Source organism: Vanessa atalanta, chromosome 19 (genome assembly GCF_905147765.1).
Source record: "Vanessa atalanta chromosome 19, ilVanAtal1.2, whole genome shotgun sequence".
Taxonomy (NCBI): Eukaryota; Metazoa; Arthropoda; class Insecta; order Lepidoptera; family Nymphalidae; genus Vanessa; species Vanessa atalanta.
Window position 1 is genome coordinate 3,358,009 of NC_061889.1, and position 27,662 is coordinate 3,385,670.

The 27,662-nt window shown below is 33.2% G+C and overlaps 2 protein-coding genes across 3 annotated transcripts; one reads left to right on the top strand and one right to left on the bottom strand.

Annotated features, from left to right (window-relative positions):
* Nucleotides 1–212: 212 nt before the first annotated feature.
* Nucleotides 213–13,133, bottom strand: LOC125071540 (zinc finger MYM-type protein 3). 2 transcript variants are annotated; one of them, XM_047681850.1, is made up of 20 exons: nt 12,880–13,133; nt 11,923–12,326; nt 9,874–10,217; nt 9,453–9,627; nt 8,792–8,935; nt 8,393–8,557; nt 6,861–8,132; nt 6,371–6,647; nt 5,979–6,087; nt 5,414–5,531; nt 4,700–5,335; nt 4,379–4,546; nt 3,974–4,218; nt 3,610–3,820; nt 3,083–3,208; nt 2,841–2,962; nt 2,405–2,543; nt 2,183–2,282; nt 1,848–2,032; nt 213–1,015 (listed from the first exon to the last, which is right to left on the bottom strand). In XM_047681850.1, the coding sequence occupies exons 2-19, from the start codon at nt 12,275–12,277 to the stop codon at nt 1,849–1,851; spliced, it is 4,890 nt and encodes a 1,629-aa protein (XP_047537806.1). In that variant the 5' UTR covers nt 12,278–12,326; nt 12,880–13,133; the 3' UTR covers nt 213–1,015; nt 1,848. The 2 variants fall into 2 exon arrangements, with proteins under 2 accessions (XP_047537806.1, XP_047537807.1); XM_047681851.1 differs by having other exon boundaries at nt 1,848–2,023; nt 12,880–13,132.
* LOC125071542 (chromatin-remodeling ATPase INO80) lies at nt 12,191–25,217 on the top strand. Its single transcript, XM_047681852.1, has 30 exons — nt 12,191–12,204; nt 13,969–14,119; nt 14,309–14,554; nt 15,408–15,613; nt 15,729–15,929; nt 16,016–16,107; nt 16,185–16,380; nt 16,521–16,658; nt 16,803–16,999; nt 17,305–17,500; nt 17,944–18,123; nt 18,387–18,642; nt 18,883–19,029; nt 19,191–19,331; nt 19,428–19,549; nt 19,892–20,175; nt 20,579–20,829; nt 20,969–21,069; nt 21,156–21,317; nt 21,579–21,738; nt 21,866–21,993; nt 22,206–22,295; nt 22,411–22,488; nt 22,611–22,769; nt 22,999–23,101; nt 23,262–23,335; nt 23,553–23,670; nt 23,956–24,069; nt 24,188–24,386; nt 24,782–25,217. The coding sequence occupies exons 3-29, from the start codon at nt 14,317–14,319 to the stop codon at nt 24,370–24,372; spliced, it is 4,317 nt and encodes a 1,438-aa protein (XP_047537808.1). The 5' UTR covers nt 12,191–12,204; nt 13,969–14,119; nt 14,309–14,316; the 3' UTR covers nt 24,373–24,386; nt 24,782–25,217.
* The last annotated feature ends 2,445 nt before the right edge of the window (nt 25,218–27,662 follow it).

Here is a 27,662-nt window from a genome sequence, read left to right on the forward strand (position 1 = left end):
ATTTAACCATCTAAAGAATTCATTTTATACATATTCGAGAAAAAAAAAACATATGTATAAGTAATACCTTAAGAGAAATATTAAATTGTCAAGTCTATAATCCGTTATAAATGAATAATATACAAAATATATTCAATATTTGTTTAGGGTAGGGTCCAGTATCAATGAAACACATTTTACGAGAATCAGTATTCTTTTTACACAGTAATAAACTACCTCAACCTCGCAACTTACACTTATATACTTTAAAATATTATACGAATCTGACTTCTTAACTATATTATCATTTATTTCAATAAAAACTTCTATCTGTGAGAATATTTTAGTTATATTTACGATTTATAAAATGAATGATACTACAACAAAAGTGTGCATCCCTCACTATAAACTTGGAATTTTACTTAAATCTATAACTATATATCAAATATGTAATTAATATTACACAAATGTAATAAATTCTTATCCTGGCACTGAGGAAAATAACTCAAGTCTCCATTTTTTGCTAGTCTAAAATAAAATGAATCTATACATTTCAACAGAGAAAACAAACTTATGTTGCAAATCGCTTGGCGTGATTATTTACAAATTTAAAAAATTCTCAAATAAAATCGATAATCATTAATATTTTAGTGATTTTATAATTATATTCGAATATAAAAAATTGTGATTATTATTTATTCCAGCGAAATTATTGACAATAAAATTATAATCTGTACATACGAAAACAGTCCTGCACACAGTACATAAGTCTAATTCATTGGAACATCGTAAAAAATGGTTTTATCATAGGCAATATTAATAATAATAAACTGTTCCTTCACAGACTGATATACAAAGTAGAAAAAATATACATTGTTACCAACTTTACAAACACAATTAAACTGTTTGTTTTGACTCAACACCACAGTTTATACCACTTTCAAAATAAATCTCCATAAGTTTGCGACAGGACTTTGCAACAAGCTGTCGAAAATTCTTCTAATTTCAAAGCCACCATATATTTGTTGAACAAAGTCTGTAAAGCAAATTTTTTTTTTTAAATCACGTATCAATAATAATGATGTGGAGCTTTAAGTTTATATTACAGAACATTTACTGTAAGTGTATACAAGTTATAAATTGCCGCTGTAATGAAAATCATAACGATAAATCGCCAAAACGGTAGTACCCCGTTGAACTTTTTAAATGCAATAAAAATAGCTTAAGTTTATTAGGAATCACATTGAATAAGAGAATTAATGGACTCAGAAGAGAAATAAGCTATTTTTTATTGAATCTGTTCAAAATCTTTTTTACTTTGTACATTTTTGCATAACTGGTTTAATTCAATAGTCATGATTTATAATATAGAGCCGAGATGGCCCAGTGGTTAGAACGCGTGCATCTTAACCGATGATTTCGGGTTCAAACCCAGGCAGGCACCACTGAAATTTCATGTGCTTAATTTGTGTTTATAATTCATCTCGTGCTCGGCGGTGAAGGAAAACATCGTGAGGAAACCTGCATGTGTCTAATTTCAACGAAATTCAGCCACATGTGTATTCCGCCAACCCGCATTGGAGCAGCGTGGTGGAATATGCTCCAAACCTTCTCCTCAAAGGAGAGGAGGCCTTTATCCCAGCAGTGGGACATTTACGGGCTGCTTATGTTATGTTATAATATTAGTACGTAGTTAGTATGGAGAAATAAGAATTTTATTTACTTCCCGATCGAAGCGTAATCTACCGGGTCCAATCCAAATCATCTCAATACACACAAAAAATCCTCGAAATTGGTCCAACAGTCTTGTTACACATACAGAAAATTTATGTATATAAAGATTAATAAGAAGGATAGCCTGTATGCACCTTAGCTTGTTAGCAGCGCGATATTGATTTCTTTGACCATCTTGACACGGTGAAGCATCTTGGCGAGAGCGGCACGACTGAGTGGCTGCGTCGAATACCACACAGGCGAGTCGGGCACGCATGATCGCTCTGGCTGCAGGTAGAATACGTCGTTGCGCGTGCGCACCGATTCAGGACTGCGACACCAAATATTAAACTCAAATTAAAATTATTTATTAAGTAGTATAAAATATGTTTAAGAAAAGGTAATCAATTTATATAGCAAATGTAGTCATAGGATAAATTTTTTGGCATATATATTTTAGTTTATAAAGATTACACATACTCCTACTCACCATTTAGAAATATAAAATTCATATAATTTAACAGGACACCTAAGTGGGTTTTCTTCATTTTCTTGTTGTTCATACACTTTCTTCTTCCTCGAATTCGCTTCTGAAACATTAAAATGAAATAAAACTATAATTAAAGATATTAAATTATTGTGTAAAATAATAATAAATCTTTTTTTAATGTATGTAATCCTTTAACTGAATCAATACTGTCAAGGATCTTACCGAGTGCAGATTGGGGTGGATAGAATCTTAAAAGAACATTCCTAGAGCCTGGTATCTTTGCCTGTCCTGGCTGGTTAGGATTGCGTTTCCAATGTTTCATTATATGTGAAAATGATAGCTGCATGTGCTCTTCTACTGTCTAGAAAAATGAAAAAAAAAAAACATATATTTTATTTGTATAAAACAAAGACATTATCAATAAATATCGTTGGTATCTATCAATTAAAAATCATATCTAAAGTAGTATTAAGCTGGGTGTCCTTAAAAAGTTTTTGCTACCATTTAATTGTGAGAGGTCACTCATTTGTGGAATCGCGCACACCTTATCTTACGGTAGCATTTCCTTATTATCACTTCAGTTATATACTAATAGAAGTGATTGAATATTTGTTTTTTTTTTTGTTTAATTTACGGCTGAGGTTAATAATATACTCACTACTAGGTTAAAATGTTTAGTATTGAAGAACATAAGCGTCGATAATAGGACGTGTGGTGAGTGCGCACCAAGCTGTTTGCTTTCCCATAAATGTTCTTCTTCTACGCGTGTTACTATGTACTCTGAAAATGAATTGTACATTTAATAAAAAATCGACCTATAAAATTCTGGAAATTGTATTTTTATTTTTAGTTATTATTATGGATCTTAATTTAACATAAATTAATACATCATACACTTACGTGAGTCATTATATAAAACTGAAAACTTTCTCGCTACTTCATCTAAGCAATCCGTAAATTTTTCGTAATACGGATCCGTAAATATGTTATCTATCCTACCATTTTCGAACAAATATTGCTGAATACCTACGAAAAAAAGATTTTTAAATGAGTTAAAACATAATCATATTATAAAATCATCTAAATTATGAAATATGGATAGGACAATATAGTATATAATCCAATGGCAGAAATAAAAAGATTTAAGCCATTTTACCTTGAATTGACATCAAATCAGGGTCAGGGTCTTAAATAATATATGGAATTCATATTCATGAAGAACTGTTGAGTATAAATCGTTTAAACCTGCCCAAACCGCATCTTCAATTTTCAACTACGGTACAAATATTCGAACATTTTTGGCATACTAAGGTGTTTAGGAATTGAGGTACCGTTATAAAAATGTATATTTACGGCATCCAGGTATAAGTAGAATTGATAAAGTAACAGTAACAATATTTGACAAATACATATCAAATGTAACAAACCTAAAACCAAATAATAAATAGTGTCCGGTGCATATTCGCTGCCATTCGGTTTGCGCACCTCCTTCACGAAAAGACAGAGAGAGTAATTTAACTCGTCTGCTGTTAACTGTAATATCTCGGATTTGAACGGCTTCCGTCGTATCGAACTCTTCTCTATTTCCGCGTTTTTCGTCATCACCCATTGCTTCCACGCGTTTACACCGAAAGTGTACTGAGAATATTAAATTTAAAATTTATTACATTACACATCCATTTTAGAATGTTGATATTTTATTTTAAATATTAGAATAAAATAGTGTACACTACAGAAATAAAAATAATTGAATTAGTGGCACAGGCTATTCACAAACACAAGTGAACAAACCTTGAGGCACATATTGGCATCGGGCTTCTCTTGCGGCTCTCGCGGCGGGTCGGGCGGCGGCGCGGGCGCGGGCTCTCTCCGCCGCTTGGACGGGCGCGGGCGCGTGCCGGGGGGCGGCGCCGGCGTGCGCTTGCGAGCCGCCGCGCCCACGCCCGCCGCACTCGAGGCTCGCAGCGCCGCCACCGCCCGCTGCTGCTGCTCTAGCACCATCATGTGATGCTGATGCATACCTTCGCCTTCGAGACCTAGAGATTAAAATCATTATAATGCCTATATTATTATGTTTGATATATTAAATCTTCTTGGTGAATAAAGTTACTTATTAAATAGAAATGTTTCATGGGCATTGCTGATAAATTTACTGTTTAAAATGTGTTGTGTACCTTAAAACAAAACAAAACTAACCAGGCATTCCTGGATGAGAGCTGGGCGTGATAGTGTTGGCGGTCATCGCAGATTCCAAATCAACAGGCTGGTCCTCATACTCTGTAGCCATCTTTAACGCCATCTGGAGCATGTCCTCACCAAAGGCATTGTTTCCATCCATGCCACCAACTGGACTAAAACCTTCCTCTGTGACAATACATGATATCAATGTATACTTTATTCCAGGTAATTTTTAAACGGAAAATCGTTAATAATGGTACAAAAATGTCTATAAACTAAAATCTAGATATTTATTTGTAAAGTGCAAAGTGAATAATTATAAAATAAAACAAAAAGTACCGTTTTCGTCCTCAGTGTCGGAATCACTCTGATCTTTTTTCTTATCACCAGCTACCATTTCTGCCATCATAAGTAACTCAGCTTCGAAGGGATCCGTCGGCATTTTATCATGAATCTTGTTTATTTCCTTCATAATACCCTTAGCAGAATTCCTCGTTGTAGGGATAAAAACTGGGGTCGGAATAGGTATAGGAATAGGAATAGGAACTGGGAATGGTAGAGACCACATGACGCAAGGAACTGGAACATATATTGGTACAGGTACAGGAATGAGGACTCGTCTTTCCAGGCTCGGGTCAGTCTGGCACTCTTTCGTACATGGATGGGGGCGACACGAAACACCCTTTGGGACCATCATTGGTTTGGCCATGGTACCCTTATTAGCCACTACATTGGGGGGTAAAGTTTTTACAATAACGTGATTATATATTTTAGGGGGTGGCGGTGGAGGTGGTGTTGGGGGTTTGGGAGGTGGTGGTGGAGTTTTAGGAGCCTGGACGATTTCCGGTTCAGGCTGAGGCTGATGCCGTTTCGATTTCGCACGAGTAGTCGTTTGTACAAGCGGTGGCGGTGGTGCCAATGACTTAACATTTGAAATTACTGGCAAACCAGATCTTGATTGTTGATTTTTCATAGCTGAGAATAAAATTATACATTTTAATAAAAAAATATTATGTAATATTATACTTTTCTCTGAAAAACAAAAATATCTACCATTATTTTTATGTGTAGCCGCTGAGTAAGTCCGTCGAGGAGCTCCCGTAGGTACGGCTTTTGGTTGATCAATAGACTCACCCGCCACTACTGGTGGTACTTGTTTCGAATATTGACCCTGAAAAAAAATGTTGCTTACAATATGTATGTATTATAACTATATCTTTACAAATAGACATGTTTTGGTTTGTATGTTTATTGCTTGTGTTATTTATAACCAGTTAAGTTTTCACCATAGTTTTTCAATCGAAAATGTTCGAAACTAATCCAAAACATAATACTGCATATTTTACTTACTTTTTACTACATATATTCATTATTTGAATTTTTATCTTCAAATTGACTTGTAATTCAAATTATAATAGGGAAATGAAGTTGAAGTTAATACTTGAATACATATATAAAAACAAACCTAAAAAACATAAGAATAAACATACTGGTGTTTGTAGTAAAACTAATGACCAATTTTTATCTGACAGTGCTAATTATTTAATATTTTTGCAATTAAGTGTGCTTGCTATCTTTGAATACTTATGCACATTGCCAGTTATTCACTATATCTAACCTGAAACGTCATGACGCACTGGTAGGTGCAGAAGTTCCGCACGGTAGCATCCGACATCGTAAGGTGATACTGCGCCAGCGCAGTCACCTTGCACATATCACATTTTGTCCTGCAATGTATATATTTTTATCAATAATCTACCAAACCAGTTGATTTTTAAGATGAATTGTTTTTCTATAAATTATTTAAATAAATTTTACACACATCTAAACTGAATGCACTTGAGTTTGCACATACTTGTATATGTATGATATTGGCCTGCATAATACAAAGTTAAATCAGTAGTATACATTATCAGTTTAGTTCACGCATAGTTTACACACATGTATACATGAGGTAAAAATTCAAATTGATATATTAATAATATATAATAATTACTATTGGACATATACCTTCTGGAAGATACTGCATTAACAGATACTTGGTAGAGATTCAAGCAGTTAAGTGAACACATCATAATAGCCTGTCCATTCCCTTGTGCTCTTCTTATCATATCGAAATTGTATTTCTTCACTTTGCACCAATTACATGGCACTATGTGCCGAGAATTACTAATATAAATATTCATACAAGACTTAGAACAAAAACAGTGTGGCACTGATGCTTCATAAATAGTGAAGAATAAACTTGATTTTCTTTCAAAATATTTTTTACACCATCGACATTGGTCTGAAAATAATTTAATAAATTTAAATTAAATATAACAATAATTGCTGAATCATTATTCATAAATCAACAATTGTAAAAAAATTTAGTTTTTTTAAAAATTGTTATCATGTAAGACACAAATAATGAATAGACTTCTAAATGTTTGTATTAATCATTCATATAATTAATCGTTAATATTTGAAAATTTTTATTTTTGCAGGGTTATGAACTTACCTGGGAAAATATTATTAACAAATTTAAAAGCAGCAAAACATGGGTCTGAACATAGTCTCTGAGAAACATTTTTGTTTATTTCAACTTCAAAAGTTGTTGCTTTTTCTAATGAGCAGACTGCACATTTTGCCCACAAAGGCTGAGGTACTGGATTTCTACTCATATGATCAAACTTTTCCATACAAGTTTGTGAGCAGAAATCTTTGAACTGTCCTTTATCACCCACAGGTGCTAAGAACCCTATATGCCCCGTTGATATATCCTTTTGACAGTAACAACATATTTTTAACCCTTTTTTGAATTCTTCCAAACAACCTGAATTGCAAAATTGACGTATATCACAACCAAATCTTACGCAATATTTCCCTAAGCTTGTATGCTGAACTTCGTGATTACAGTTAGCACATTTAGAGCCGATTTTATTTTGATACTTTCCAAGACAAACTTCATTGCAAAAATCCATTGCTTCCCAACTAAGTAACTTTTCTTCATTGTTCAGTATCAAGTGACATTGCACACACACGCGCATAAAAGTTCGTTCTCTCTCTTCGCGTGCCGCTTTAACCATTGCTGGTGTCTTTGCTTGTATTTTATATGCTTCATCTAAATATTTATCTGTTGCATTACTTATAACTTTTAATTTAAGAAGAGGGGGATTAGATCGAGCAGGTTTTGCCTGGGGTTGGTTGCGTGTGACTCTTTTCTTTTTTAACAAGTACCTTCCATTTTCTTTTGTGTTTAAACTCCTTAGGCAAGTTTGTTCACAGATCACTAGAGATATTCCATATCGGTTTAAGGTATACATGCAACTTTTTGTTTCATTGCAAACACAACAGGTGCCTTCTTTAGGTGTCCTTTCTTCAACTGTTATTCTTCTTCGTTTGAGTGTATAACAGTCTTTTTCATCAGCCATCATACTATGCAGGCATTCTAGTGAACAGTAATTTGTATCATCTCCGTCAAAGTTGTAATAAAAGTAACAATTTTTTTTCTCTTCACATTCTGAACATGTTAACATTTTAGGGGCAATTTCTTCAATCATATATTTCTTACTCACTAATATATACATTCCTGGATTTTTATCTTGAAAACTCTTAACACATGTCATTTCACATAAATAATTATAGCCCTCTTCTTTTCCGCTGTATCTGTATTGGCAAAGTCTTTCTGTATTGCATTGAGTACAAGTAGCATCAACTGGACTTATTTGTTGTATGGAATTGGGTGCATTGCCTTCAGATTCTGTTGATTCCTCATGTTCATTTTCTTTATCTGTAATGGAAAGAGCAAACAAATTAATATTTAAATTAACATATTTTTATAAATCATTGTAATTATAAATGCATACATAATTTATTATCAACTTTTAATTAAGAAAATAACTTGGAATCCACCAAGATCACCATTCAACTATGGATTGGTAAGAATTTTTGTCTAATAATTCCAGTTAAAGTATCTTAACTTAAAGCTGTATAACAGCATGTTTATATTATTAGAAATAACACTGTGAGGAACAAGTAATGAGAACATACCGCCTCCATTTTCCTGAGATACATCTTCAGTACTAACGTCTGCATCAACAACTTCACCAGTGTCCTCTGCAAGTGCTGGCTCTTCTGATAGACTTTCAGTGGCTTCCGTTGTTTCAGCTTCCGTTTCTTCTTTCGGAAATGCTGATTCTGCTGCAAGTGCTGCTTCTGTAAAAATTCAGTTTAGTTAAGTTTCACATTTCCTCTTTTGTATGTATGAGAGTATGAGGTACAAAACATTATTTTAATTAATTAAATCATTGGACAATAAAATAAATAATAAAAATTACACATAAGTTATAGGTAAGAATACTTTTGTTGGTTACACAGTACATTTATCAAATTACATTGCTATACACATCAAACAAAAATTTATTTACGAAATTATAGTAACATACATACCTTCATCTCGTTTCCTTTTCTCTGCCAATGCTTTTTCAGCTGCAGCTTTATCGGCTTCCGAAATCTCTCTTTCGGTGTCAGGTAAAAGACAAACTTCTTCATCAGCACCTGGTTGATCCACTATCTCAGTTATATTTTCATCCTCTGTAAAATTTTTAGACTAATATTAAAGATTTTTTCAAGACAAAAAAAGCTATACTATCCTTTCCTTTCCATTATTTTGAATAATTAAAAAAAATTGTAACACTGATAGTATGCGTAATACAGTAACATACTTGTTGGTAGGGCTTTGTGGAAGCCCATCTGGTAAGCCAGTGTAAATACAGGCACAAGGGACAAAACATCTTAGTTTTGGCAATGTATGTAATGTTTAATATAATAAAATATTCCTTAAATCAAGTGCTAGCTGAACCTGCGGATTTACCCGCGCGTAATTTATTACCCCCGACACCATCACACACATTTTACCTCCTCGCGAGATGTATTAAAAAAGTAATCTATATACTTCCCAAGGACTCTAATCTATCTCTATCAGTGGTTTAAGCTTGAAGAGGTAACAGAGAGTTACTTTGACATTTATATTGTTAGCATAGATTATCATGTATGTTATTAATGATTTTCTTATCTGAAAAATAGTATGATTATGCAGATTGTTTTTGACCTGGTGCATGCTCGTCTTCAATGTCCTCATCATGTCCAATATCACCGAGAGTTTGGTCAGCATTATGGTCATCATCATCGTCATCAATTGTACATGCTTCTGCATCCGCTTGAGTGGCAGTTTCTGTTGTTGCATCTGTGCGATCTTTGAGAAGTGCATCAAATGGATCTAAGGCCTATAACATTATATGATTTTATTTCAATAATATAGGAAATTCAACAGCAGTTAGGAATTATGCAATGAATTAGAATGAGCCAAATAAAACCAACAGGTGTGATGGACATCTTAAGAATATCTAGGGAATATCTTATTTCCCCATGTTGGTGGCACTTTGGCAATGATAGAAATTGTTAAATATTATGAATATAAAGAACCTTGATTTGTAAATTATTTTAAGTATATAATTTCGTTTCTAACAGACCTGGGTGTGATCTTCTTGTTGCTCTTCTAAAGAACAATTTGGAGCAGTCTCAAACTCTGGTTTTCTAACTTCTATTTTATCATCATCTTCTTCTCTATTTTCACTATTTTGTTCTTCACTGAGTGTTTCTTTTTGAGGTTCAAGTTCACTTTCTTTTTCAGAAGATTCAGGAACAGGTGAAGATTCCAATAAAGCCTCTGGTGCAGTTTCTGTTTTTAATTCTTCATCTTCATTTTCTTGGCTTTCCTTTACTAGTTTTTCTTCTTTTAGAATATCTTCAATAACAGGAGTCTCTTCTGAAGAATTTTCTGTTTCTTTATTTTCAGATGTAATTTCTTTTTCTTCTGTAATCACAATATACATTAGTCTGACTATGTTTCATATTTTTTTATGAATTAAATACGTAAAAAAAAACATACAAATTGATATTATTGAAATCAAAACATTACTTAATACATTCTTATTAGAACAGCAGATTTTGCTGTTCAAAAACTTTACGCCATATTTGTGTTTTAATTCAGTCATTCAATGATTATTATAATTCAGCATAACTTTGTGATTAATTAACAATATATTAAATTGAATTCATTTATTATATAATAACATTTTAGTTATTACAACATCAACCTTTTAAACTTTTAACCTTTATGCAAACTGTCAGACAGTTAGCGACATTTGTTAACATTTATAGTTAGTGCTATTAGTGTTGTAAAGTGAAATAACATATAAATTGTTAATACTAAGTTTTCTCATTGAGCACACCTAAAGCCAAAACAAAAATCATGTTCTTCTATCTCATTTGTATCTCTTTCTAAAGCAATTAGCATTATTCTATTTACTTTTTTGTGCTGTACATGTTTTACAAATTATGTATTCTGAGGTGTATGGACTACTGTTTTTTTTAAATATATGATAATTAATATGAAGTACTAATAAATATTTTATGGTAGTTGTCTTGTCTCAACAACCTCAATGACGGATTTGAGAGAAATATATTTTGGAAAGAAAAGTTAGCCAGAACCAAAATGTTTCATAATTATAAAAATAAAATAATTGATTTTACAAAAAAATCCCTAAAGGCTGAATTAAATTATTAGTGCATATAACATGTAACATGTGCAATTTTTTTTCTCAACAACATTATGATAAAACTTTAAAAATAATAAAAATTAAAGGACATTTAATTTTTTTTTTTCAATAAGAACATTTTATTTTTGTCTGTGATTGGATTTACTTATACAAGATCAAATAAACAATTAGCAATTATGCTTTGTTCTGCGTCTTAAGATAACTACCTAATGTAAAAAAAAAGGTTCAAATTGGATGTGTAGTTTCAACAGTATAATTATGAATATAATCTCAATGTATTAGGGTATACAATGTTAATTTAAAAAAAATAATAATTTGTTATTATATTATAAAAATACAGTGGACTCCCAGTAATCCGGCCCCTGGCTAATGTGGCATATCTATTACTCTTGAATATTTTTTTGACAATCTTAGCTTATGTAGAAAATGCACGATTGAGCAGGTTACAACCTGGGTGCCATCACTATTGTGATCAATGCATTTTTCTTTTGTTTCTGAATGCTTAGTTTAAATTTGACTCCATGTGATAGCTATCACTTCTTTATACTTTAAAGTATAACATATAATACTGTAATTTGTCAGATTACACAGTATTCTTTTGTAAAATATTCCGAACTATTGGGGGTCTTAGACAGTACTCTATAATTCGACAATATTGATAGTCCGACACTGCCCTGCAAAATGTTTGTCGGATTACCGGGGGTCCACTGTAATATCACAGTAAAATTGTTAATAACTCTTACAGCTTGCTTTAACCTGATTCTTTCAAATATACAGTCTATATTTTTGTTTTAAGTACATAACTGCTATAGAGTTAAAAACAATAATTATGAGTGAAAAAAATAGTTTAGTGTTAACAGTACTTTATATCAAAAAGCTGTTATACATATAACTTTACTTATATGGTATATTAATTAATAATATATTTATTAGTTTTATTATATTGTTTTATTGGCATACCTGTTTCTGTGCTATCCACTTCATCAGTGACATTCTTTGATAAAGTCACATCTTTTTCTACACTATTTTCACAATGATCACTGTCTTGTTTTTCTACATCATGGTCAACATGATTCTGTATATCACTAAGGGGTTCACTATTTAAATTACTAGAACTTTTTATATCACTATTTATATCACCACTATCAGTTACTTCAGGTTCTGCAGACTCAGCACCTGCAGGATCTTCCGCGATGTCAACACTTTCTGACAGTTTATCTTCTCCACTAGACGTGTCCTCTTGTTTTTCTAAATCTTTAACCGGCAAATTCTCTTGCTCCACCTCGCCAGGACTATCTGATACTTCTTTATCCATTCTTCTACTTCTATTGCACCGGCAACGCAAATGAGATGATTAAAAACATCTGAAAACCGGGAGAAATCGAATCGTTATTATCATTCCGTAACAATAATGTTTGCTATATTTGCCGCACCCGGCAACATTTTAGGTTATGAATGCTACAAGAATCTGATTTGTGAATTTGGAAAAAAAATCAAAATACGGCATTTTGATTTAGATCAAGAATTATATCATATTGCCAAGAACATTAATGCAATTATACCTGTTTTTTAATAAAAGAATAAGCATTTCTAATGTACTTGACGCCAAAGGCGAAATTCAAGCGACATATCCCGCGCTTATTCGTTTTATAGTTATAGAACATATAAAAGCAATTTTCAGTATTGAATTATTATATTAGCATTGCTTGTTATTTAACTAACATAAAATACAAGTTTAAAATAATTATAGTTTCCAAATAAAACTTTACTGCAAGGATATGGTTCTTTGTAAGTGGATAAAAATGAAAGGTCACTTGCATTCGTAAATGCAAAAATTGATATTTGTAATTAGATGTAATTTTATAGACCATATGTACTAAGGAGATTTAAATGTTAAAATAACAAAAGAATACTTACGAAGATGAAATATTTAACAAATCACTTGAAAGCCACAACAAACGACCACCATTTTGGAATCAACCTGTGCTGCAATTTGTTGCGGATGTGAAGGGTCTTACCAACTGAATAACTACATGCTACCTTGATGTTATATTTTATTTGTTTTTTAACTGAAAAACATATATCGATAAACTTAATTACAGTTGAACATACGCAAAAAAAGTTGGCCAACGCATTTCACAGAATAAATAGTAATCAATGGATAGAATAGGCCGAACCAATTTATTAGATAATGTTGGTACAATACAATATGACGCTTATATCATAATTAGTGATGTTCACCACAAAATATAACATCGAGTATCGAAAGTACTAAAAATATATATTAAATGATATGATTGAATTAATCTTCATATCGTAAAATGTATTCATATCTTACTTACGTTGAAAGCAAGAATTAATTCAGAAAAGAAAATAAAAACTTTAAAAAAATAGAAATCGTACATAAATTAATACTACAATGTAATATATTTATTAATCATAATACAAATGAGGGATTATTATAAAAACAAATTGACTAATAGCTTAGAAATAAAATAAAAGATTTTTTTTATTTAATACTATACTAAACAAAATGTATGAAATTAAAATAAAACTAATTGTGATTCTCTTTCTATATTATACAAGACACTCTACTCTCACTAGTCCAATCCTGTAAGATAAAATAATATGTAGTTTATAATATTTTACATGATTAGTTTAGAATGATTTGAATGTGATCAATTTTATTATTAATTTTAATGTATAATTTGTATAAAATATAGTCAAAAAGACAATTGAAGTCAATTTTAATTATATTTTTCAGTAATATTATTATAAAATTGAATGCAACCTTTGGGTGTTTAGCAGTTAGTTTTCAATTCCAAATTGTTACTTAAAAATGTATTTGTTTCACCATTGGTCAATAACTGTTTATACTACACCTGTATTGGTCAATTGAATGTCAAAAAATTTCGTTGCTTTGTTGATTGGATATGATTAAAATATTGGTAGTAGTCACTAGTCAAAATGTCCTGGCTTATTATGGCGGGTTCGTGTTTTTTCAAGCTCAAATACGAAATGAGTAGTAATGTGCGCCGCTGGGGCGGCGACATTGACAGCGATTTGTCGAATATTCTCGTTCGCCATTTTGTGAATGTTATGGAATTTCGTGTTAAGTAATCAAGACGAACACACCCCGAAGAGTTTGGAATTTAGCGTGAGTGATACTTTGTATATTGCCTTACCGGAACTAATACTAACCGATATTATCATAATTCTTGTGTGATAGCTACCTACATATTGATCATAGTTATTAGATTCTTTTTTGTTTATACGACGCTTAAAAAAACTTTCCATGGTCTTAGCTTTGTTATGAAACACGACTATACTTCCCTTACGGTTTCAGAAGTTGAGATGTCTGAAAAGTCTATGGTGAAAAAGACTATATTAAAGCGTCATGAAGTTGCGAGACCTATACACATTCAGCGTCTGGAGGCCGCCTTAGACATCAGGCCTTTTGTGAACCAAGTGGAGAGAATCCTCAACTCTGATGGCGGCAGTGATAGCGATGACGATTCTGATAGCAAGTCAATGGTCAATGAGATGTCAAAAGGTGATCAGGACATGCATGGCGTTGTGACCACCAAACAGGGTATGTTGTCTTTTCAACAATGCTTGTTAAGAAACTGTCCAAGTTTTGTGTCAGGAAGTATTATCTTTTGGTATCAAAATATGTTAAAAGTCAAGTCTGCTCAGACAAGACAGCTTAGGATCTTTATATACTAAATAAGCTAATAAATTATAGGTCAATTACATTGAACTTTTAATTAATTAAGGGTTTAGTCAACCTCTTTGGTTAGCTACCACTCACATGTTAAAGGCCTTGAAGAGAATGAGGAACATAAAACATTAATTTAGGACCCATGCTCTCTGTCACATTAATTAAATAAGGAATCGCTTAGACTACTTAAAGTATTGATTTCTATAAACAAAACATAAGTTAAATGATAAGATCTTATTGACATTTCCTATAATCAATTAAAACAATTACAATAGTAAGGTATTGCAATCACATAAAATTGTATTTATGTAACTTATGAGAATTATCATTTCAATAATTCTCTACCATGTAAAATTACATTTTTACATTTAGTTATTGGTGAAGTAAGTGGCACTTATTAGATTAAGGAGATATACATTTATATGTAGTATAGCTTATACTTTACTTGAGTGCTAATAAGAAACTTGTATCAATGTTGTGTATTATTTTATATTTGATATGTATAAACATTTTGCTGTTTTGATTTGGTGCTATCATTTTAATTTCATTATTGTATATAATATTATCTTAAATAAATTCAATGTGACAAGCCTGGTCTAGACCAGTCACGTCTCATTAACCCTGTAGCATTATAAGCTACCTACTAGTAGTTCCGAATATAGGCCAATAAAAAGATAGTAAGTTATATAAAACATTCTTAAGTTTGTTTTACATTTTGAAATAGAAAGACAAAGTGATCGCCTAAGATTATATAACTTGGCATCGGTTGGGGAAGAGCGGCAGTGGCTTCGGGATGTTTTACTCTCATCAGAATCAGAAATAAGCAGTGATGATGACAGTCCAGCTGCCAAAGAGCAACGTATAAAAAGATTGCTCAAAGAAAGACATTTCCATAATAAATATGCTAAGGAATATTACAAGGACCAAGGGGTGTGTACATTGATCTATATATATATTTTTTTTAATTATATCCATATATATTATATGTAAAGCGAATGAATGTGTAATGGGATAATGATTAATTATGTTATGTTTTTCAATATAGAATTCCCGCTACATGTACTATGGTGCTGGGCTACTTTCCACTATAGACCGCTATCCTGAACGGCGAATTAGCCGCCCTATGCCTACTCCTAGTAGAGGTCGAAGAGGTCGTCCAGCGGAGAGAGGCTCGACGAGAGGTATGCCGAAAGCGAAAAGAGGTCGTGTTAGAGAGAACCGTGGCTTTAATGACAGTAGTGATGTGGTAAGTATTACCAGCTTATTTCATAATTAGTTTGATTTAGTGATGCAACTGACACTTTTATTAAACATTTTAAATAAATATTTTAGCCAGATGGTGTTGATTGGGAAGATCAACTCAGAAATATTAAGGAAGAAAATGATACTGATGAGTTTACCAGTACAGAAAAACTAGGAGTCAGGTTAAATATATTTTTTAACTAAGAGTTAAGAACTTTTTGTATATGTTAAATTTATTAAAAGTAGTTATATTTTATAGAGGCCGTAAAAAATTAGCTTCACTCAAAAGTCCCGAAGCATTAACCGCTCGTCGAAGGCGACACTGGCAACTTCTAGTCAAGAAAGAACTGGGTAAAGTGCAAAGAGCCCGAACAGCGACGCATCGAGAGTTGATGCTTCAAAGAAAACGATTGGCTACTCTCTGTTGCAAACATTGGAGGCACGTAGCGATGCAGGTTGGTGATTAATTTGCAAATACTAGTTTCTTATTTTAATAAAATAATCTGAAATAAACTTTGGATTACAATAAAAATTAGAGTAACACAAAGGAATAAAAACATAACTGACGGATAGTATAGAATGATTCTTTTCACAGTCCCAAAAGAATATGAAGGAAACGGTCTGGCGATGCAAGCGTTTGAGTCGCGAGATGCAAGCCTACTGGAGGCGATACGATCGCGCCGAGCGAGAGACCCGTCGACGTATGGAGCGGGAGGCAGAAGAGCAGCGGAAGGTAATATAGAGAATTGTATTCCAAATTTATGTATATTGATTAATGAAATTCTTAATAACAATTGAATTACTCACTTCTAACACTAGAATATAAGAAAAAGTAATAATTAAAGAGACTAAGCCAGGCTGAATAAATATATTACAGATGGATGTTGAATTAATGGAAGCCAAACGACAACGCCGGAAGCTCAACTTCCTCATCACTCAGACAGAATTATATGCTCATTTCATGCAACGAAAATTGAATGCAACGGAAGATGGAGATGACAACGCTGATATGATACTCAAGCAATTAGACGAGGACCGTGACCCCAGGCTAGCTGCTATTGATAATTATGACTGGTAGGTGATATAAAATTGTAGTACGTAATCTCTTGTATAGATTATATTTATGGGTCTATTATTGCCAGAAAATAGAAATTCCACTTAGTGTCAAATCATTTTCCTTTCCATAATTTTTATATTTATTATGATGATTATTATTGATTCAAAATTATTGAAAATAGACAGACACATAAAGATTCTTCTTATTTTTTTATGATTAGTAATAATCGTGAGAAATGTAAGAAAGCTTGTAATTTGACTGATAAAATAAAAGTAAAATTGAACGAAAATGTTTTGAAAGATCGAAAATGCCTTTATTTAAGTGAGGCGATGAAAGCGCGCGCGTCGAAGAACGCCCTGGAAGCGTTTCAGGCGGAGCGCGCGCGCACGCTGGCGCTGGACGCGGCCGACGGCGAGCGCGAGCGCCGCGGCGACCACGACCAGCCCGCCATCTTCCGCGGGACGCTCAAGGGCTACCAGCTCAAGGGCATGAACTGGCTCGCCAACTTGTACGACCAGGTGACAGACATGAGACATGCCATTGTTGTATGGTCTATTCTATAAAATGATTATTTAATTTTTATTAATTATTTAATGTAAATGCATTAAAAGCATAAATTGAGTATATTTTTGTGTAATATATTCTAAATAGAAAAAACAGATACTAAAAGAATAGTAAAAAATAAAAATCTATAATTTTCCCAACTAAAGTATGTATAACTTAAACATAATAACAAAGTGACTCGACAGGCATGTTAAACTGTTGGTACGGCGGCTAAAATTTTTCCGGTCGTATCGAATTTCCATTCCCATTGAATATTGCGAGAGAATGTAGTTATGTTTGCAACCTATAACATTATGTCCTGCGCATGCATCTTCCATGGGAATCTATCAGGAGGACTTGTGTTTTCATCGTCAGCCTATATCACAACAGTATGGTTATCATATTTCGTATTCATCAGGGTATCAGCGGCATCCTGGCTGATGAAATGGGACTTGGGAAGACGGTGCAGTGCATAGCGTTCCTGTGCCACGTAGCGGAGCGGCTTGGTGTGTGGGGACCGTTCCTCGTCGTGTCGCCCGCCTCCACGCTGCACAATTGGCAACAGGAGATGCAGCGCTTCGTGCCGGACTTTAAAGTGGTAGGTGTCCAATTTCCTTTGGTTGTTTGTTCACTATGTTTGATAAAAAGGTATAAGTTTCATTGAAGTTTTACAATTCATCTTGCCTTACAAAATAAACAATTTACATTCTGGGTTATATAAAGTTATAGAAAGTTTTAATTGGACTACAAAATGTAAATTACTTCACTGCGTAAACATCCACATTCATAACCGATTGTAGCCTTATCAAGTCAAGGTCACAAAAGATGAGTTAAATTATATTTTGGAAAAATATTTTACAGGTACCATACTGGGGTAGTCCCAGCGAGCGTAAAATTCTTCGTCAATTTTGGGAACGTAAAGATCTACATACGCGTCAAGCGGCGTTCCACGTAGTGGTCACTTCGTATCAGATAGTCGTGTCCGACCTGAAATATTTAAATCGCGTGTCATGGCAATACATGATATTGGACGAAGCTCAAGCAATAAAAAGTTCTGCTAGTATGAGATGGAAGTTGCTGCTTGGATTTAGCTGTAGGAATCGACTTTTGTTGTCCGGTAAGTCGTTTTTTTATTAAATATTAAACTTATAATACAAATTGGTAGCAGGTATTCCTATAGAGCCAATGTTTTGATCCATGTTGACCATTTATAATAATAAGATTGCTCTTTTACTCATTTGCCTACTCATAAATATTTAAACGAAAAAACATAATAATGCCAAGAAAATAAAGACATTTGATTCCAAATATTTTTAAATTAACCAAACATTTATAATTTAATACCCTTTTTTATTAGGTACTCCTATCCAGAACAGTATGGCTGAACTGTGGGCTCTGTTGCATTTCATAATGCCGACCTTGTTCGACTCACACGACGAGTTCAACGAATGGTTCTCCAAGGATATTGAAAGTCACGCTGAAAATAAAACAACTATAGACGAGAGTAAGTAATTATAATTATTCCTATTTTTTACTTTGGCAACACTAATTATATTCATTTATTTTTAAATCTAGTCATACCGAAAACCTAATGTAAAACATTATTCAATATTTGTATATGACAATGGTGTAAATTGAAAGTAATTATATTTTTTAATTTTTCAGAGCATTTATCCAGATTACACATGATTTTAAAACCATTTATGTTGCGACGTATCAAGAAGGATGTGGAGAATGAATTGTCGGACAAGATTGAGATTATGGTTCACTGCCCTTTAACTATAAGACAAAAACTTTTGTATATAGGTAAGGTTAGGTTGAATTATGAATTGTTTTTTTTTTGGGATATTTACTTTTAATAGACCTTTCATTAATATATTTTTTAAACTATTTCTTTTTCAGCTCTTAAGAAAAAAATAAAAATAGAAGAATTATTACATTATTCAGTTGGAGCCGAATCTGGTCATAATGTAGATAAAAATTTTACATCAAACCTCATGAACTTAGTTATGCAATTTAGAAAGGTAATTACACAATTTTATAAAATAATTTAACTAACAAAACACTACAAATAAAAAGTAATGAAGTGTTGAAAAAAAATTAAATTAATTTTTGTCTATACCTTTATGGTATATTTTCTAGGACTACCAAATGTTGCCTTTTTTTTTCTTTTGTTTATGCTTAATAAATTTGATTGCATTGTACAGTAAGTTTATCTATAAGTTAACTTTAAAAGTTCTATATAGTGAGTTTAAGTATAAGTATTATCAGATAAGTTCGAAAACACGGCACTATATCATACTATATATTTTCCATGTTCAGATATAAAACATAATAATTTGCTTTTTGATTTATTTTACCAATAGGTATGCAATCATCCGGAATTGTTTGAAAGGCGAGATGTGAGATCGCCGTTTGCTATGCAAGTGGATGATTATCACCTACCAAAGCTTATAGCTGAAGATGGTATTCTGTTGCGTTCTATACCATCGAAACGACACATTCTATACAACAAAATGTCGGTTTTAACCCCCGAGTATGTGCACAAAAGTTGTCGAAGTGAGATTAGCAATATTTTTGCATTTACGAGGTTCATGGATCTGTCTCCTATGGAACTGTATAGGGTGATGGTGTGCGGATGGTTGTATGCGTAAGTATATCAATAACCATCTTTATCTAACAACTTACTACTTAACTGTAATGTGTATTTTAACTATATGGGTACAATGCTACATAAAAATTCTATATAATATTCATCTCTATTGGTCGGCATATTTTTTTCCGACAACTTCATCAATCATCATCATATTTCAGCTAATTCACACACAAATAGTAATGAATTGTGCACTAAAGCTTCCCCATAAATTACTCTGTCCATTAGTGAAAAACTTATAAAATCGTTTGGTAGTTTTTGAGTTTATCGCATACAGACGCGGCGCTAAGATTTTATTCTATAATATGTATTGAGACTGTTTTTTTTCCTTGGGTTATTATTTTTCATTTCAATAACTCGATATCAAATTTCACTTAAATGTTGATTTTTTTTTCTTCAGTATGCTTCATATAGAAAATTGCTTAGAAAAATATGAGAAACTCCGACATAGACATAATTGGTGGAGAAGTGTTGAGGAGAGTTGTGTTAAACAAGAAGAGAGCGAGACAGAAGTATATGGGGATTACTTTGATAGAGTGAATAGCAAATATATGCTGTTAATTTGCCCTGATGGAAATATATTGAAACGAAGAAAACATGATAGTCTACTTTGGAGGGAATTTCTTTTTACAGATTCGCTTTGGATTGAAGGTTAGTAAACATTTTATTATATTTCTAAGGCACCATTAGCTAACAACATCGAATAGGCATTTTTTTGCCTATTATACAATTATAAATATAAATTTTATACAAATTTTGTACAAATTCGGTTTTTTTTTTAATTTATCAGGGGGTCCATTCTACGCGCACACAGAACAAGTTGTACATTATATGCAGGAGACGATCGAGCATCGTGCTCTGCGGACAAAGAACTTAAAGACTGAAGGACAGGTATGGTTTTAGAAAACTTGATAAAAATATATTTACTGGATGACTTATATATAAATAGCCAAATCTAAAAACCTTTTCCATTTCAGCCTGAGATGTTAAGCGAAATAAAAACAGAAGAGGGTGGCGTGATACCAGTGGTGGCGCAACCAGTAGAGCTGCCGGAATTCGAACACGTGGAGCGACCACCAGTCGTTTATATGGATGTACCTACACCACTACCGGCATTCCTGTACACGGCGCAACAGAAGGTGATATACAGAATAATGATTACTAATTTGAAATCGGATTGTCTGTATATTCTGTGAATTATAAAATAAAAACTTAGATCTACACATACATTAAGTACCACTAAAAAAATCAGTTTCATCAGTATCTTTACATTCTGTTAAATATTTATTTATTTGATTAAAAAACTAAAATGATTATTGAATTTATATTATAATTTTATTGTGTACGTATAAAAAATAATACAATAGTAAACTGTATCGGAGTTCCTTTTTTAAACGCAGGTGAGCGCCTTCACTCGCGTAGCGTTCGCGTCGTCGCGCAGCTTCGCGCACCACGTGCGGCGCCACGAGCACGGCGACAGCGCGGCGGGCGCGCGCACGCTGGCGCGCCTCGTCGCCGCCGCGCGCCCGCCCACCGGCTGGGCCTCGCTGCAAGTGCCAGGTGATTCACTCATGCGCTCGCATATTCTCCTGCTACTTCTGTCTAAAATGATGTTAATAATAATTTGATTTTTTAATTGAACTTTATTATCTGAGACAGTTCCAGTAAAGCTTTTGTATATGTACAGATAAGAACCAGCTGGTGAGTGACGCGGGAAAACTGACTGTGCTGGACTCGCTACTCAAGAGACTAAAGGAGCGTGGACATCGAGTACTTATATACAGCCAGATGACGAAGATGATAGATTTGTTGGAGGTGACTGTTTACTTAGTTGTTACAAAATTTTCGTAAAAAAAATCTTATAATACCTTTATTTTTACTCCGACATTTGTTATAAGTAACAGTTTTAATCAATGTGTATTTTTCTTAGTTTTTTTAATGTGTATGTATTTTCTTTACACGAATTTCAATTTATTTGTATTTTACCATTTACCTAATTTAAATATTTAATTAATTATTATTCACAGGAATACATGTGGCATCGTAAACATAAATACATGCGGTTAGACGGTTCCAGTAAGATTTCAGCTCGACGAGACATGGTAGCTGATTTTCAGGCAAGTGACAACTTAATTTCATGGGTATTATATATCCAATAAGACCTAATATTTGTCATTTACATTAAACTACAATTGAAAAATACTTTACTCAGCTCTGCTCTATTTATTATAGGCTCGCGCTGATATTTTCGTATTTCTACTATCAACGCGTGCTGGTGGACTGGGCATTAATCTCACCGCTGCGGACACTGTAAGTTATGACGCTGCGTTATTCGTACGACTCTAGTTTTGACTTTGTAATTTCTCAAGTCTCTTCAAATCTTTGTATTTTAAGTACTTGTGCAGTAAGTTAAAGACCACTTTTTCTCGTAGGTAATATTTTACGACTCTGACTGGAATCCTACTGTAGACCAGCAGGCAATGGACCGCGCACATCGTTTGGGCCAAACGAAGCAAGTCACAGTATACAGGCTAATTTGCAAGGGAACGATAGAAGAACGCATTATGCAGAGAGCAAGGGAAAAGAGTGAAGTAAGTTTCCTTATAATATTATAGTCAATATATTAATTGTAATTTAGTTAAATTACTTCTGAAATAACTGTGTATCACAATAAAAATAATCATTTATAATGATGTTATTTCAAGTTAAAGTTCAGATGCACTTGTCCATTTTAGTTGTCCATCTGTTACGATCAATAATTTTATTATTATGGCAAATGCTTTAAGTATAACTCGTTGATACATCATTTGATATTTGCAGATTCAAAGGATGGTCATAAGTGGGGGTAACTTTAAGCCAGACACGCTTAAACCTAAAGAGGTTGTATCTCTCCTCTTAGATGATGAAGAAATTGAATTAAAATGTGAGTTGATTTTTTGGATTTTGATTTCTAGAAACTATCTTACTAAAGATATTGTTTAATACTTTCAAGTTGGGTCATTACTATTTTGTAAGATAACGATAATATGTTTACGTAAAATCTATAATAATGATTATGTATTTATATGCAATTAAATTTACAGATCGCCAAAAATCCGAGGAGAAAAAAATTATGGAAGAAAGAGAACGTAAAAGAAAAATGGGAATCCTACCAACAGTAAGACATACAATTTGATACTTTGTAGTTTTTCTGTTATTGCACCTGTTATCAGTTTTTCCTTGAATACTGTTTTCTTAATAATATTTGCAAATGCAAATATATATAAGTGTATGTATGTATGTGTAATGTATAAGTACAGTTTTACGGTTGTAAGTATTATAGAAAAAGAACACGAGCAGGTAAATGTATGTAAATAATATTAATATTGCTTCAGCAACCAGCGGTGGTAGAACCGAAACGCCCGCGGGACTCGGCGTCGGAGCCGGGCAGTCCGCTGCAAGTGGATGACGACAGCGACCATCTCGTCGTGGACGCTTCGCCGCAACCGCTGCGTGAGTGGACAAATATATCTTCATTATATTATATTATTACCAAAACGAACATTTGACATTTGATTCTTATCGACATTCGTAAGACAACTTTACAAAATATTATATTGGAAAAAATGCCCGAAATTTCTATTTACTACAGTAATGTAAAAAAAAAAATTGTCACGTCTACAGCTATCTATTAATAATCTAATCTATTAATTTTATTTATAATTTATTACATTTAATATCAACATTTAAACACTTCAAGTAAAGATAATTTGTAAATGATGACTTTCACGTTCTCAGCGTTCTCCCCGCCGGTGCGGCGCGCGACGAGAGGCGCCCGGCGCGGCCGCCCGCGCGGCTCACGACACGCGCCCTCGCGCCCGCACACCGACAACGCATCCGCCGTCGCCGCAGGTGAGCGCACGGAGACAGGGGCTCCTCATCAAACTCCGTCACCCTTCGTATACGGCATACAATCAAAATTCATGATATTGGAGAGATTGAGGTGTGATGGGATAATTATAAAATTCAGGTGCAGCGCTGCTCGAGTCGGACGCGCCGCTGGAGGCGATCGAGGTGCCGGCGGGGGCGGAGATGCGCGGGCGCCGCGGGCCCGGCCGGCCGCGCCTGCGCGCCGCCTCGCGCCCCGCGCGCCCCAGCCGCCGCGCGCGCCGCCCGCGCGAGCCCCTGCTGGTGCCGCTGGCGCCGCCGCCCTAGCCCACACCACACCCGTGCGAATACTGAATATAATATATTATAAATATGCGAACTAAAAGCAAAATAAGTTTTTTTTAATAATTCTATTTGGAGATTGTGAATTCACATTGGCTAAGTGAATATTTAAGTATTTAATAAAAATAGAAAAATAAATCGTGCATTATTTTAATATATTAAGAATGAATACAGTGCATACATTATCGTCGCAAACCTTACATTGCATAATAGCCACGTAGCTAAAGTGGCCGTTAACTTCGTATTTAATTTATAATGGCATTAAAATAATAGTGACAATGTGTATGAAAATATACTTGATTAAATTATAACTTTATAAGGGCAATTAATTCAAATATAATTATGACGAACAATATGTAACCTGTTCTTAATCCATGACTGTTTCTTGTTACAGATGATTAACTGAAATGGACAGAAATTGATGTGGTTTGCTTGTGAAAACCCACCTGTGTTTGTGTTGATTTAAATTATTGTATAATTTAATTTATTTACAATAATTATACCGTGACGCATATGTAAATTATACAACTTATATTAATACGATAATGTACAAAACGTGCTTTTACTTTTGAAGTATTACGTGCAAAGTTTTAAAAACTTTTGTACAATTTATTAATTATATATACTTCGAGTCAAAGGAGAATGTATATAAGAATGAAGTATTTTATATGTTAATGTAATTTTTTGCATAGAAATGTATACAGGCTTTGAATGAAACACAGATTTTTTATATTTATTTAATAATTAATCAGACTAAAGGAAGGAATGAAATAATAACACAATTATTTTTATACAAAATGAAAACGTATTTAATGGTTTTTTCCTTTGAAACAGACAAGTTGTTAGATTAATCATAATAAAGTAAAAAGTAAATTAAAACAATGAAAAATGTGATTAAATTATTTCAATAAGAAAAACTTTTTTTTTATTTTATACTGCCTTGCTCAACTAACTTAAAATACCCAGAAACTGTCTCAGAATTAGTCAGCTTGTTTTAATTGATTTAATAAAATGCATTTTAATGACAGACTTTTTTTTTCTATTTAATTTAATTATTCTTTACCTTCAGTTATGACTTCCATTACCGAGACTTACTGACAGAAGAAAAATATCCAACTTCTAAGCAAAGGTTTGGTTGGAGCTTTTTTCATTTTTTTTCATTCAACGCGGTCGCCATTCCTCACGGTCTAATAAAATGCGCTTAAAGTAGGACATGCCCTACTAAAACACGGTTACAATACGGCACGTCCTACTAAAAATGGTTACAATACATCATGCTCTATCAAAACATGATTTAAGATATAAATCCTAACACAATCTGGCCCCCGGAAGTGATGTAGGCTGAACATACCTTATCCGATCTTTGGAGTGAATAATATGATGCGGCGTACATATTTCTAGTAACAACGCCCATGAGTGTAATTCTCTGATATCCAACTTCAGTTCAGGCAATTCAGTTTACGTGAATTGTAATTATCAATTTAAATTAATAATAAAGATTTTTTTTGTTTCTTAATAAAATTATGAGAGATGATTCTTTTAAAGAGTATCGATAGTTAGAGGTATGCATAGGATGTTAAGTAGGTACGTAGTGACAGCAGAACAAGCGCCCAGGTCAAGTATTGACTTGGCGATCTGCCCTCCTACCAAAAAATATACAGGGTTATTGGTATTTCGACGTAAGCCCGTTAGGAGGTAATAGGGGTGACTATTTGCAATAATTTTATTTTTGCATTATATTTTATTGACACATTTTTTTTAAATAAATTTTTGTAGTTGCATTTTTGACTTATTTAGGAAAAATCTAGAAAACGTGATAGCTCAAAAATGATTCATAATGGTTAAAATTATCGCAAATACTCACCCCTATTACCACCTAACAGGAATACGTCAATTTACCAATAACCCTGTATATTCAATTTTAGTTGACCATCATCGGCGAGGTGTCCGTAATGTGTAGTGCCCTGTTTTATTGCCTCTTGTGTCATGAATTAAGACGGGTATGCGTAGTTAAATGAATCAACATTAAAGTAGTACATTAACATAAAGTTAAAAGTTATAATTAGTAAAACATAATTCTAGTCTGTTATGAAATCTCAGTACTCAAAAATGGCTTTAAATTAAGTATCCGCCGCAAAGAATGCCAATGAAATCGTGATGTGCTTACAAATAAGTGAATGAGCGAAATCTGTCCGTCTTATCTTATACGGCGAGATAAATTGTTCGATGTTGTTGATGTAAAGGAATTTTATGAAACAGTTTAAAGTTTATTATAAGTATTTGAAACGGGATATTTACCATATTTTTTATTTTTATTAGGTGGTGCTCGATATTTCGACATTATCTACGAATGTCTTGTTCACGAGACTGGAGTCTAATGGAGGTAAATATGCCGTCAAATAGGTACTTATAGTAATAAAAATAACCATGTTAATAAAAAGTTTAAAGGTTGTAAAAAATAGGCGTTTAAAATAAAGTTTTGTTAACGTGTAGTGGAATATGTTTAAAATTTCATAGAATGAACATGGTTATGTATTTAAAATATTATTATTAAGCCACGAATCATTCACTATTGGGTGTAACCCTTTAATAAATAATCTCATTGTTTGGTTTAGTGGCTAGCTAATAAGTCAGCACATCCCGAGGTCCTAGTTTCAAATCCCAGGTCTGGACATTAAAAAAATATTGATAATTTGGTTCACCCTATAGACATCAGGTTTATTAATCAGTCTGTAAAGATCTTTAACATTGCGAATATTATGCATACAGAGCCGTCTCCAGCTATGCGAATTTAGGGACATTTTTCTATGGAACAAATTTTTTTTAGATTCGTCTACCATGTTGAAATAATTTGTGTAAATTCTTAGTAATGTGATTGGTTGTACTATCTTATGGCTATTCTGAAAGATTTCATCATCTATTGCCATCATGAAGAGCGCGTCTATAGTTTTCAACTATTAATATCGACTGTCGTCACTTGCCTTTTGATAAAGATTTAAGTTATTTCTTACCAAATATGGCAATTTTGAAAATATACATAGCAGTCAACGTGTGCAAAAATGTGTGCGACAAAATTATTGGTTCTTCGGGGCCCCCTTAGAATGGGCATGTGCCCCGTGTACATATATGTTTATATTTTAATTAATAACCGTTACTTATGCCATCATTTTTAACTTACTTCTCATATTTGCTTTATTGTCTTGGGAGGTTTATTTAGTCTACGTTAAGTACAGATACGATATTTCGTGAATCGTGTCGACTTGTCGCGTACCATC

What these genes read in the sequence shown, in the direction of transcription:
- LOC125071540 (XM_047681850.1), bottom strand. Translation starts at nt 12,277, where the DNA reads ATGGATAAAGAAGTATCAGATAGTCCTGGCGAGGTGGAGCAAGAGAAT. An exon ending in AACAAGAAGATCACACCCAG is followed by an intron (nt 9,628 to 9,873) that starts GTCTGTTAGAAA and finishes ATAATGTTATAG; the next exon opens with GCCTTAGATCCATTTGATGC. An exon ending in CGACACTGAGGACGAAAACG is followed by an intron (nt 4,547 to 4,699) that starts GTACTTTTTGTT and finishes GTATTGTCACAG; the next exon opens with AGGAAGGTTTTAGTCCAGTT.
- LOC125071542 (XM_047681852.1), top strand. Translation starts at nt 14,317, where the DNA reads ATGTCTGAAAAGTCTATGGTGAAAAAGACTATATTAAAGCGTCATGAA. An exon ending in GAATCGACTTTTGTTGTCCG is followed by an intron (nt 18,643 to 18,882) that starts GTAAGTCGTTTT and finishes CTTTTTTATTAG; the next exon opens with GTACTCCTATCCAGAACAGT. An exon ending in ACAAAAACTTTTGTATATAG is followed by an intron (nt 19,332 to 19,427) that starts GTAAGGTTAGGT and finishes TTTCTTTTTCAG; the next exon opens with CTCTTAAGAAAAAAATAAAA.